The following is a 13,011-nucleotide window of genomic DNA, read 5'->3' on the forward strand; positions in this document are numbered from 1 at the left end:
GAAACCCGTGTCTAAAGAGAAGGCTGAGGGGTGCCTGGGTGGTCAGTGTGTTAAGCATCTCCCTTTGACTCAGATCATGATCTCAGGGTCCTGGGATTGAGCCCCAGACCCTGGGGAGTCTGTTTCTCTCTCTTCCCCTGCCCCTCACCCCACGTGTGCTCCCTCTCTCTGTCTCAAATAAATAAATAAAACCTTTTTAAAAAATAAATAAAAAAATAAATATGAAGCTGAGTTCTCCTTGGTATCTGTCATAGCCATCCACAAAGATTTGGATATATTTGAAGGTCTCTTCAAGACTATTTGCACACCTCAACATTTCTACCGTGTTCATGTGGATGAGAAAGTCATCCCTGCTTTCAAAGATGCGATGGGAAGGCTATTGAGCTGCTTTGCAAATACCTTTCAGATCCAAGACAGGGTCTGTGGTTTATGCAGAAATCTCCAGGCTTCAGTCATCATAACAACCTGGCAATACTTGTAGCTTCTGAAGTTCCATGGAAGTCTATCATCAATACCTGTGGGTAAGATGAAAACCAATAAGGAACTAGTTTAGTATCTGAAAGGATTTTAAGGGAAAAAAATATAACTCCAAGATCGCTGCCTCCTTATATTATCAGAAGGACCAGATACATGCACTCAGAGCAGAGATACTGTTTGCTCTACTTTATGCTGCTTGGATGAGAAAAACACCTCCTCATAACCTGGCATTTACTTCTGCTCTGCCTCTGCGGTCCTTAAAAGAGAATTTGCTAATTTTGTTCTTCAAGACCAGAAGGTTATCAATTTACTTGGGTGGCTGAAGGACTCCTACTCTCCTGATGAAAATTTCTGGGTGACACTCATGAGGATTAGAGGTACATGAAACTTGATTTCCATTCTACACAAAGTCTGGAAGCAGTGTGTGTGCATGTTTTACACTTTGAAAATGAGCTCGATGGCATTATATATATTCCAGTCTTTATGGACATCCTTTTAAAAAAAAAAAGATTTTATGTATTTATTCATGAGAGACAAAAAGGAGAGAGAGAGAGGCAGAGACACAGGCAGAGGGAGAAGCAGGCTCCATGCAGGGAGCCCGGTGTGGGACTTGATTCCGGGTCTCCAATATCATGTCCTGGGCCGAAGGCAGACACTCAACCGCTGAGCCAGCCACCCAGGCGTCCCTATGGACATCCTAATAGACTGTTTTGTGTGTCTTTTTCAATGGAATTCATATAAAATAAATTATACTTCTTACATATCAGTAATAAATATGCTGTTTGCTTATAGAACATACTTATTAAATTTTTACTGCATTGTATGTCACTAATCTTTGATAGGACACACGAAACTTTTTAAAGCAATCACATTGTGTGGTTTAGGAATTCAATTATCTTTAATATGGATTATCTGTTACGGTCTTGTTTTGTGCAAATTTGAATTATGTGAGTTTGGGAAGTTTGATATCTGAAAAATGTCAATAAGATCCCTATAAAAACAATTTGAAATAATGCAAATCTGTCCAAATTAATTTTTTTTAAAGCTGTCCAGAATTTCAAGAATTTAGCACTGTAGGCCAAATGTGTTTACGCTCGGTCATGCAGCAGCCTCACTTTGCTTGGTGAATAGAAATCCTGCCATCCAATGTTAGCTCTGTACTCCAGGTGTAGATGAGCCTTCAGGAACTTACCCTTCATGTGAAATTTGAAAACTCCACTAGTTACTGATGAGCAGAAAAAATTTAAAAACACTTTTTTCTTATTCTAAAATACAGCCCTATTGTAAAAAATCTGAGAAATGAAGAAAAGAGTAAAGTAAAATTGCTAAGGGGAAATTGTAAGGAAACAAAAATTACACATTAACAAATTGAGAAGTAATTGCTGTGAAAATGTTTGTATTATTTTTCTCCTTCTCCATGTATTGCTTTATGTATTTAGGTCGTATATATATATTTTTCTTTCTTTCTTTCTTTCTTTCTTTCTTTCTTTCTTTCTTTCTTTCTTTCTTTCTTTCTTTCTTTCTTTCTTTCTTTCTTTCCTTAGTAGGCTCCATGCCAAATGTGGAGCCTGGCAAGGAGCTTGAATTCATGACCTCGAGATCAAGACCTGAACTGAGATCAAGGGTCAAATGCTTAAGTGACTGAGCCACCCAGGCACCCCTGTAGATAGGTCATATCGATTTATATAATTTTGTTTCCTGCTACTTTCTCTTAATAATATATGAGAATGATTGCCCTGTCTTCTTGGAAATATGATGTAATCACTTTCTTTTTCACAGTATGGTTGAAGCATAATTTGCCAGTTGCTGAGCATTTATTTCCATTTTCCTACTGTGGAAAATGTTATAATCGATGCTGAAGAACATCAAAAGTAAAGTAACACCTTTTCACATAAAGCTTTTTGTCACACGTGTTACTGCCTTTGTAATAAAAAGTTCAAGAATCAGAAGATAGTGGAATCACTATGTCATAAGCCTGAACCTAATGTAACACTGTGTGTCAACTATACCTCAGTTAAAATATCATAACAACAATTAACAAAAGAAATTGAGAGACAGGAACACTTTAAGTTCTTGATATATATTGTAAAATTGTCCAAGGGAGGGAAAAGAAAACCTTGGGTTTACCTGCTTGGGTTCTTCACCTAAGGGTTCTAGAAACTACATTGACAATACAGATAGTCAAGAGAAAAAGTTTATTACCATATGCAGCGCACATTCACGCAGGAGAGATTCAGGGGTGAGTAACTCAGAGGAATGGCTGAAACTTGGAGTGTATACAGCATCTTAACAAAGAACCATACATTTGTAGAAAAGTGCTAAGACAAAGGAAAAGGAGCTTAGGCTCCCGGGGAGGCAGCAAGTTGTAGTAAAAGGAATATGTGGGGGACACTATGGAAAATAAGAGCTAGTTAGTAGAGTTTGTGATCTAGATTCCTCTGGTGCTATTCCATAGGGTCTAGAGTTGTGTCAGGGATTAAGACCATCCTATCACTTCAAGGCCATTTGGCTAAGATCAAGTGTGAAGGATCATCCTGCTTTTCCTGCTAGAGAGGGGAAGGGCAGACTTTCCTCTGTTTCCTTCTTCTGAATCACTTGAGCTCACAATCATCCTTAGGTCAAAATGGCAGACTTTGAGCAGCATACTCTGAACCCTTTCACTGCATTTCAAAGTATGTTTTAACTATCGATCAGACCACCAGTGTACAAGAGGGCTTATTTCATCACACTTCTGTTCCCAGGGGGTACTCTTAGGTGTTTGTGGGTTTGGTTTCTTTTTTTTAAGATTTTATTTATTTATTTATGAGAGACACACACAGAGAAGAGCAGAGACATAGGCAGAGGGAAAAACAGGCTCCCAGTAGGGAGCCGGATGCTGGACTCCTCCCAGGACCCTGGGATCACGCCTGAGCCTAAGGCATCCCATTTTAGGTGTTTCTTTTTAAAAGCTATTTGTATTAAAGAGAAAAGAGATGCTTTGTTGTTTTTATTTGCAATTCATTGAGAGCTGATCCTTTCTTAATGTCTACTAGCCATTTTTCTTTGTCTTTATGGGTGGCCAGTTTTCTCCATGGAGGGCGTGGAATTTAAATGTTCTCTTGTTAATTATGGAGAAGAGTCAGTTAGGTGGATCAAGAGGAAGGAAGGATGAGGGTATTTAGAAAAGAGAATGGAGCCCCTAAAGATCAGGGAAGTCCTGAAGTAATTTGAATGGGCACGATCTGTTAACCGGTAGGGTGAAGTAATAAAGTCATTGCCAAGGAATGGAAAATCAGCTTTGGCTGAGATCATTTGGCTCGACTGGCTCTTTCAAAACCAGAGGACCCAATCCTTAACCTTCAGAAGAGCTGCTTCTTCCCCACCCCCACCCCCTCCACCTTCAAAAGCTGAGTCCAAAAAGCACCAATGTATACAAAAATAGATATCTGATGATTTTTGTCCTTTGTTGGTAAAAGATGTAAAATCCCACAAAGCATTGTTATTTATGGGCACCTGGGTGGCCCAGTGGGAGTGTCTGCCTTTGGCTCAGGTCATGATCCCCGGGTCCTGAGCTCGAGTTCCACATCAGGATCCCCACAGGGAGCCTGCTTCTTCCTCTGCCAATGTCTCTGCCTCTCTCTTTGTGTCTCTCATGAAAAAATAAATTTTTCTTTAAACAAGCATTGTATTTACTTCTCTAGCAAGATTCCTATGGAGTAGGGTCTGTTTTTTTCATACTTTTGCAAGTGGTACAGAATGTTAGGCCTTGAAGATATTGAGGAAGTTGAATGCTAATGAGGAAGTTGAATTGTCGATCTATGTCCAACACACACAGTGGGGCTGGGGATGAAGGAAAAGATAACCAGCTGAAGCCGTTACAATTTTTCTTTTCCGATTAGAAAAATAATCCGTGACCGTAAGTATGAAAACAGGAACAAGTACATAAAAGCAGTACTTTCTCAGAATCCCAACACTTAAAAGAAAACTCTATTAAAACAGTTGGGCTTCTTTTAGTCTCTTTGGGAAAAAGTTATTTTGAGAATTGCTGACATGCTATTCCTTTGGCTTTTCTTGACTCCATTGCAAATGTTGTTTTTAAAAACCCATTGGATTTTATAAGTTGCTTCTAGTCATTTATAGGAAGGGGAACCTGGCTAAAAGTATAATGTCACCTTGCTTGTTCTGCTGGAACTCGAACCATGATTCATTTCTGGAAGGGTATGTAAAGCGCACATACCCTAGTTTGCCTGGCCTGAGGCTCATTGTGAAAAAAGTAACTTGCTCAAGGTAGACAACTTGCATTAGGGGTGCTGGAATCCAGCCTCCTAACACCCAACCCAGGATATTTGCTACTAAATCCTGTTGCCATCTTGTGATTTCCCGTCCTTAGTGGGCAGATCTGTGGGAGGAACACAGATCTAAATCCAGGCTAACTCACTCTGGATCTGGGACCATCAGATTTCCCATCTGGAACTTAGTTTAAGGGTGAACCATAAGCAGCAACGATCTTTGAAGAAAATCCAAAAATCCCTTCTCTGGCAAAAGCAAACTTTGAGTGGAGAAAATGGATGGGCAGTCTCAGAAGAACCCCAGAGAATAAATCTCATGCATCCTACATGAAAGCATCCTAGTGGGAGATCCAGTTATGGCAAGGATGGCTGTTTCCCTATGCAACTGCTTTTAACCTCTTCGGGACTGGAAGCATTAGATTCAAAGCCCTTCTGGATTCTGAAGGGAAGGGATAAACCAGTAGTAACTAGATAACAGTGACTTGACACATCAAGAGTCCAGGCACAGATCCTTCTTAGGTTCCCAGGCCGGTCCTCTGGGGTGGGACTAAAGGCAAACAGAGCACTGTGCTTCCACATTTTGTTACTCCACTTCTAAATATTAAGGTTAATTTGGTTAACCTGCCTTTACCTTAAAGAGAAGGAGGTATTTGCTCTGGAATGCATCTGGGCAACTTCATCCACCTGGGAATGAGAGAGACAGAGAGAGAGAGATTAATTTAGGAAAAATTATTGGGGAGAAGAGATTGGAGAGGCACCCACCATTATCTCTGTTTAATCCCAAACAGTATACGATCCAGTAGGATTATATTCATGTGGGCTGCCTTTATGTTTTATATTTCTAGAACCTTGCACATTGCCTGGCATAAAGTTAGCCCACAAAAGGTAATTGTCGAATGAGTGAATGAATCATTGGATAGTGGTACACAGGATTTCCATTTCTAAAGGCTTTTCAAAGACTAGCTCAGAGTAGTGTGTCCCATTATGCCATGTACTTACTGGGGACTGGGATTTTTTCCATTTGTCCTGTTGACTCATTAATATCCACATATATTTAATTACAACTTTTAAGTTTTTATTAAAGGACAATGTTCATTTCTAATTTAATGATTTACAGTATGTTCCTCAGTTTTCTTCTGGCAAGGGGAAAATGTTTCCAGACTTTAATAAAGTATTTGGCATTGTCTGGTGGTTAAATGTACTTTTACTTCATTAGTTCCCCATGACATTCCTGTGAGGTCTGAACTCCAGTTGTGAGGTGTGAGATCCAATACCTTGTGCAGGGGCTCTGAGCTATCCATGGTGGTACTGGTCCAACTGGAGACTTTCTGACACAGAATCCAGGACTCTTCTAGTCTATATTCTTGTTTCAGGCTGTTTCCTGTGGTTATAAAAAAGTATTGGTGAGGATAAGACAGGGTACTGAATTTAACAATAGTAAATACATCAATAGGTAGAGGAAGAAAGAAGAGGAGGAGAGGAGAGCCAGGGCAGGGCAAGAGCTGGAATAATGAAAAAAGGCAAAATGTCAAGAGCATGTAAAACCAATTTAATCCAAGACGCTCATTCCCTGCGATCTCAACGAGACTTTTGTAGACTCTGAGCAAATATCCATGTGGCTTCCTTAGTTTTTCTAACTTGAGCATAGAGGCGATGTCATGGTGAAGTATGTAAAAAGTGCTTTAGGCATCCTGTGGCCCCAAGAATAAGTAAAATGAGGATCGTGGGTAGCTTATCCACATCTGTAGAAATGGAGCCCTTCTGCTCCCTTTCTAAAATCAGTTGTTGAGATTAAACTCTAAGCACAGTTTTCTTAGAGGACCAAAAATTAATTTATGCCCAGGATAAGGATTTATAGTATACGTTAATAATGGGGTGCCTGGCTAGCTCAGTCGAAAGAGTATGTGACTCTTGATCTTGGGGTGGGGAGTTCGAGCCCCATGTAGGGTGTAGAGATTGCTAAAAAATAAACTTAAAAAAAAAACGCTAATAAGTAAGCACAGGCTGAACTCTGGGGACGTAAATATACACCTACTATTTATTGAGTGACCAAGCCACCAGTCAGAACAAATTCCGTTTCTTCAGAACTCCATCTTACCTGATTACTGCCTCCAATTTAGAATTGAGGGTATTCATTTTGATCTAATGCTCAAGCTGGGATGAAGAATCACACTGTTTTTTATGGTCACCCATTACCATCCTCTTCTATGATTTCGCATAAGTGCAAGAGCCCAAAACTCAGGATTTAGAAGGATGATTAGAGGTACATTGCATAGGGCCTCAGGAAAGCCAGGAGGATCAGAATAAGCATTTCCCACATTTCCTACATGCTTACCAGGAAGTTAAGCAGCAGATAGATTGGGTTGATGGAAACAACAACAAAAAAAAGAGGCTAGGTACTAATTCTTTAAAATATGTTTAGCATTGTTACCAGGCACCTGGGTGGTTCAGTTGGCTAAGCATCTGCCTTTGGCTCAAGTCATGATCTCAGGGTTCTGGGATTGAGCCCTTACATGGGCTTCCCTGGTCGATGGGGAGCCTGCTTCTCCTTCCCCCTCTAACCCTCCCCACCTGCTCATGCTTGCTCTCTCTCTCATCCCATCAAGTAAATAAATAAAATCTTTAAAGTAAATAAATAAAATAAATAAATGTTTAGCATTGTTGAAGATTCTATTTTAAATAATTGTGAATGTTTCTAGAGCTTAAAATCAGAGGACCCTTGTAGCAGGTCAGGTGAGGTACAGTTAACTACTAAGCAAAGTACTAAACTGTAATTGTTTTTCACCCTGTAACTATAAATTCAGGGATTGTAGATTCAGAGGAGAGCCAGCAAGCTGTGAGAGATGCATTTCTATATGAAATGTCTGGAGGGATGGGATTGTGCCAAGAATGAGGTGATAGCCCGAATAAACCCAGGAAGTTATCTGGATATATTAAGAGGAGAAGCTGTAAAAATTTGGCTAGTTTAGATAAGCCATGTTAGGTATTGATGGCTTCATTTAATCATCACTGGTCCCTTTCATTTGATGTGGACAGAGACCTAGAGGGATAGTAACATTTTTTTTTTTAAAACAAGAGAAATTTTAGTCATCATTTCAGAAAAGATTATTCTTAAATGACTACTTTACTGAAGAGATGATTAGTACAAAAGAATTGTAGGTACGCACATGAGAGATAGTTAAGTAAATAGGTATTTGGGTTGATTGAATTCTATTTGGGATCATATAGACAAGATGGTGAGTCTGAATCATGCTATAGAATCAGATTCCAGAAACCAGTGAGACTGATGTACCTAGTTCTGGAGAATTTCCCAGCATCTCTTCTTATCATCATTTCCTGTGCTCCCGAAGATCCCTTCACCAATGCATAAAGCTTTCAACTGAGGTGGGAAAAAAACAACAAATAATTATCCCAGTCTTGTGTTCTAAGGTAATGATTGTGAAGACAATACCCCATGAAGACTGAGTAGCACCATGGAAATATTAGGCTATGATATTAAACACAAAATGCAGGATGTGCACTTGCATCTACCCTGAGCACAAAAATCAAAATGTGTGTGTCTGTGGGCAAGAGGTAAATAGACTACCAGACATGAAAACATTGTGTTTACCAACTCTCTGTAATAGTACGTTGTCTTTATAACTAAGATGTATTGGGAAAATAAGTATGTTGAATGTACCCACCTCCATAGATACAAATAAAGATTAGAAGTCCTTAATATTTGGAATCTCATGCTAATGTGATCAGGGAAACAGAGAAATGAAAACTAGAGCACTCGATCAATACATATTTGATTGTCTAGCATGTGCAGACAGTGGTGGGAGCTAGAAACAGATGAAGGTTATGTGAGCTCAGTGCTAACCCACCACTTCTGCAAGTATGCACAGCGTACGCTCACACCCCCATGCAGCTAACCACCAAATAAACTAAAACTGATCAGGGTTAACTTTGACATTTCATCTAACAGGCTCGGGCTCACAGAAGGAAGAATAAGGGAAGTGTAAAAAGGTTTCAACAGAGTGGTGGTGATTGTGTCGTTTTCTTGACACATGATGGGGGAGGGACTTTTGTTCATTCTTCTCTCTCACCTCAACTGGTTGCTGGGCAAGGCCCTGAACTCTTCATGTTACTTCACTTTATTCTCATGACTAACCTAGGGAGGTGGTAAAATTATTTTCATTTTTTGCATAGGGAAAAACCCTTTGAGGGGGTTTGTAAATTCATAAAAACCTCTCTCTGTGAGTTCTGGAACTTCCCAGAGTGAGACACTGTCTCTCTCTTAGCTTTCTACATACCCACAACTTGGGCTCGGGTGAGATCAACTTGGCATTTCACAAACTGCAATTTTAGCCTTTATATAATTTTGGGGTAGGGACAGATGTTTGAGGTGGGGTGTTTTTGGGGGGATATATATATATATTTTTTAATTAACCTTAATTCATCAAGCACCCCAGTCACTTTGTGTAATAAGTTAGGTGGTGAGGTAATTTTGCAAATGTGCCTTTCTAAGGACCTTACTAGCAGCAGAGACAATTAAGCCCTGGAAAGAATTTGGCTCAACAGCCAATCATACGTCTTGCTTTATAGCATACCCAGTCGATATAGGGAGGTCGGAGTGTGTGTGTGTGGAAAAAGACAGGTTAAGCGATTAATTTTTAAGCACTAAATATTTATTGACAGAATGTCTCTCCAGGCGGTGTTCACATGCTTAGAACTGAAGCTTTTAACTTGGCAGTGCTGTTTAAGCAAACAAAGCCAGTCAGTTGAACGCAATGATTAACAGGAAGTTGGGGAACTGACACAGTCGCAACCTCTGGCTGGGAGAAAAGGCTAGGAGAGAAAGTCTAAGGGGCGCTGACTTGCAGAATGGTGACCTCACTCTTCGGTGACTTTCCAGCAGCGAGAGGTGGACACCTCAGAATCAGAACCTCCCCGAGACGGCTTGTTTTCGTGTGGTAACAGGTTGCATGGTGAACGGGAGCCGGAGCAAAGCAAATCCAAAGGAGCTACTTCAGAAATGTGTCAAAGAAAGGTGGAAATGAAACATAGTGGCGAATGAGAAGGCAAGACAGGAAAAAGGTCCAAACGGTTACCTGGAAGGGCACGGGGAATAGCTGCTCAGAATCACGTCAACCAAGAGGATGATCTATGGATTCTGGAGAACATGTAAGTTGAATATATCTACACTCTGATCGGATCTCAGGAGACATTTTCCTCGCTTTCTGGTCTTGAATGATGGTCTCTTGGAAGCATTACCTTTTCACTGTGTCTCTTATCACTGCCCTGGTTTTTGTATTTGTTTACAATCACAAGTTATGGGAGGAGAAGCATTTTCTGAGGGCATCTCTGTCCAATGCTTCGGTGTTAACAGAAGTCTGTCAACAGATTTTTAAGGGGAGGGTTTTTTACCCAACGGGGAACGCACTGAAAACTACTCTCAGTGACTCTACCTGTTACGAGTACATGGCTCAAAGTCACTATATAACACAAACACTATCAGAAGAGGAGGCAGGGTTCCCTCTGGCTTACACAGTGACCATCCACAAAGACTTTGACACTTTTGAGAGACTCTTCAGGGCGATTTACATGCCCCAAAATGTCTACTGTGTGCATGTGGATGAAAAGGCAACAGACACATTTAAAAATGCAGTGAAGCAATTGCTCAGCTGCTTCCCAAATGCTTTTCTTGCTTCGAAGATGGAGCCCGTGGTCTATGGTGGGATTTCCAGGCTCCAGGCGGACCTGAACTGCCTTAAAGACCTTGGGGCATCTGAGGTGCCCTGGAAGTACGCCATCAACACGTGTGGCCAAGATTTCCCCCTGAAGACCAACAAGGAGATCGTTCGGTATCTGAAAGGATTTAAAGGGAAAAACATCACCCCCGGGGTGCTGCCCCCCGCTCATGCCATCGGACGGACCAAGTACGTCCACCGGGAGCTCTTAAGCAAAAAGAATTCCTACATGCTTAAAACAACACAATTAAAGACCCCACCTCCTCACAACATGACCATCTACTTCGGCACTGCCTATGTGGCCCTCACCAGGGAATTCGCCAACTTTGTCCTCCAAGACCAGCATGCACTTGACTTGCTCTCCTGGTCCAAAGACACTTACAGTCCTGATGAACACTTCTGGGTGACGCTCAATAGGATCCCAGGTATGTGAGTCTCTTAACTTTTGTTCTTCTGAGTGAACATTGCACAGTCAATACTGAATGAGCTGCTTTTGAAAAAATAGTAAAAAACCAAAAGGTTATTTCAAAGATCTTTATATTTTCAAATGTTAATTAAAAAAAATCTTTATAGGGACACCTGAGAGGCTCAGTGGTTGAGCATCTGCCTTCACTGGGTGTTACAGGCAACTGTAACATGATCCTGGGGTCCTGGGATCAAGTTCTGCATTGGGGTCCCTGAAGGGAGCCTGCTTCTCCCTCTTCCTGTGTCTCTGCCTCTCTCTGTGTCTCTCATGAATGAAATAAATAAAATCTTAAAAAAAATCTTTATAGCAGTTCTCACAGATATCACTGATGATATAATTCATCTCCATTTTACAGATGAGGAAACTAAGGCATAGAGATTAGCAGGGCAGAGGTGGAGCTCAGCTATCTTACTGGATTTTGCTCATATGCCAAGCTGCCTTTCTGGATCCACAGACCCATGTCAGATGTGTGCTGCAGCCTTGGACAGGGCAAAGGATTGAGGGAAAGCCTGCTGTGCATATGAAAGACTAAACCCAATTCTCCCCTAAGTGTGATGTCATTTACAATCAGAGATAAATATTATACAGTAAATTTGAATGATATAATGTGAACGTTTTAATAATACTTTCGCTCCTGTTGAAGTTCCAATAGCTAAATTCACAGGCTTTCAAACTGGGAGCAGGGTATGACTTTAAAACTTCTTTGCAATTTCTTTCCTGGAATTGAATCAGAAATTTAGAAGGCCTTAAAGATTTTTTTTTTAAGATTTTACTTATTTATTCATGAAATACAGAGAGAGAGAGAGAGAGAGAGAGAGAGGCAGAGACACAGGCAGAGGGAGAAGCAGGCTTCCTGCATGGAGCCTGATGTGGGACTCGATCCCGGGTCTCCAGGATCACATCCTGGGCCGAAGGCAGGTGCTAAACCACTGAGCCACCCAGGGATCTCCACCTTAAAGATTTCTAGACCAGTGCCTTCATTGTATAGACAGAGAAACTGCAGTGTGATTGCGTGATATGCTCAAAAGCTACCCAGCTAGTGAATGATCATGCAAATGATATAAACCAGGTCTCCTAAGCCTGATGTTCTTTTTATTTCCATTAGATCTCAGTTGTTACTAAATTAACTGCACCTTTCCTTTGGTCCAAGTTCTAACCGATTTGAATGACCTTTAGTTGTTTATAGTGAACTGATTCAGTCCTACTAGTTCAATTCAAAATAAAAATTCGGATTCATAGTTCAAGGGAGAAGTAACTTGAATCAATATGAGGACCAGATTCATGGTTTCTTGAGATTAGTGGCTCAACCCTGGATGCATTCTATATTCACTCAGAGCTTTTAAAAATACATAAGGCCAGGCCCCACTTCCCATAGGGCCTGACTTCTAGGGTAGACCTCACCTTAGGTGTTTGTTCTGTCTCCAGGTAATTCTCCGGGACAGCCAGGGCTGTGAATCATTGCAGATACTTGTCTTAACTGTTGTTTACAAACCTTTATAGATTTAGGACCCTTTTTTTTTTCAAACACTTGAAAACAGCCTCTTTACTTATTTATTTTAAAGATTTATTTTTTAAGTGAGATATAACTGACATATTACATTATATTAGTTCCAGGTGTACTGCTCTTTGTAGATATTGCAGAATGATCACCACTAGAAATCTGGTTAACACCCATCACCACATATAATTGCAATTTTATTTTTCTTGTGACAAGAATTTTTGGTATGTGTGATGAGAACTTTTAAGAATTGCTTTTTTTAGCAATTTTCAAATATACTGTCAGAGAGGAAAAATGTACCCCTCTTCTTCAAAGTTCTTCTGACTGGTCTAAGAATTCAATTGACATGAGACAAATTTTTTAAAAATAGCAAGATTTCATTCTTTTTTATGGTTCAGTAACATTCCATTATATAGATAGATGAGAGAGAGAGAGAGAGATTTCATATCTCCTTTATTTATTCATCCACTTATTGACACTTAGGTTATTTCCACATCTTGGCTATCATAAATAATGCAATGAGCATGGGTGCCATATCTTTTTTACCTAGTATTTTTTTTCCAAATAAAT

At 40.3% G+C, this 13,011-nt stretch overlaps 1 protein-coding gene across 4 annotated transcripts in view; it reads left to right on the forward strand.

Moving 5' to 3' along the window:
• The first annotated feature begins 9,376 nt into the window (after positions 1-9,376).
• GCNT2 (glucosaminyl (N-acetyl) transferase 2 (I blood group)) overlaps positions 9,377-13,011 on the forward strand; it is an 83,008-nt gene continuing 79,373 nt past the window's right edge. The window contains exon 1 of one of the 4 annotated variants that reach the window (XM_038584152.1): positions 9,377-10,902. In XM_038584152.1, coding sequence (XP_038440080.1) covers positions 9,978-10,902 — 925 coding nt within the window. In that variant the 5' untranslated portion in view covers positions 9,377-9,977. The remainder of the gene's footprint in view (positions 10,903-13,011) is intronic. The other 3 variants (XM_038584153.1, XM_038584154.1, XM_038584150.1) reach the window with 3 other exon arrangements.

This window comes from Canis lupus, chromosome 35 (assembly GCF_011100685.1).
Source record: "Canis lupus familiaris isolate Mischka breed German Shepherd chromosome 35, alternate assembly UU_Cfam_GSD_1.0, whole genome shotgun sequence".
Lineage (NCBI taxonomy): Eukaryota > Metazoa > Chordata > Mammalia > Carnivora > Canidae > Canis > Canis lupus.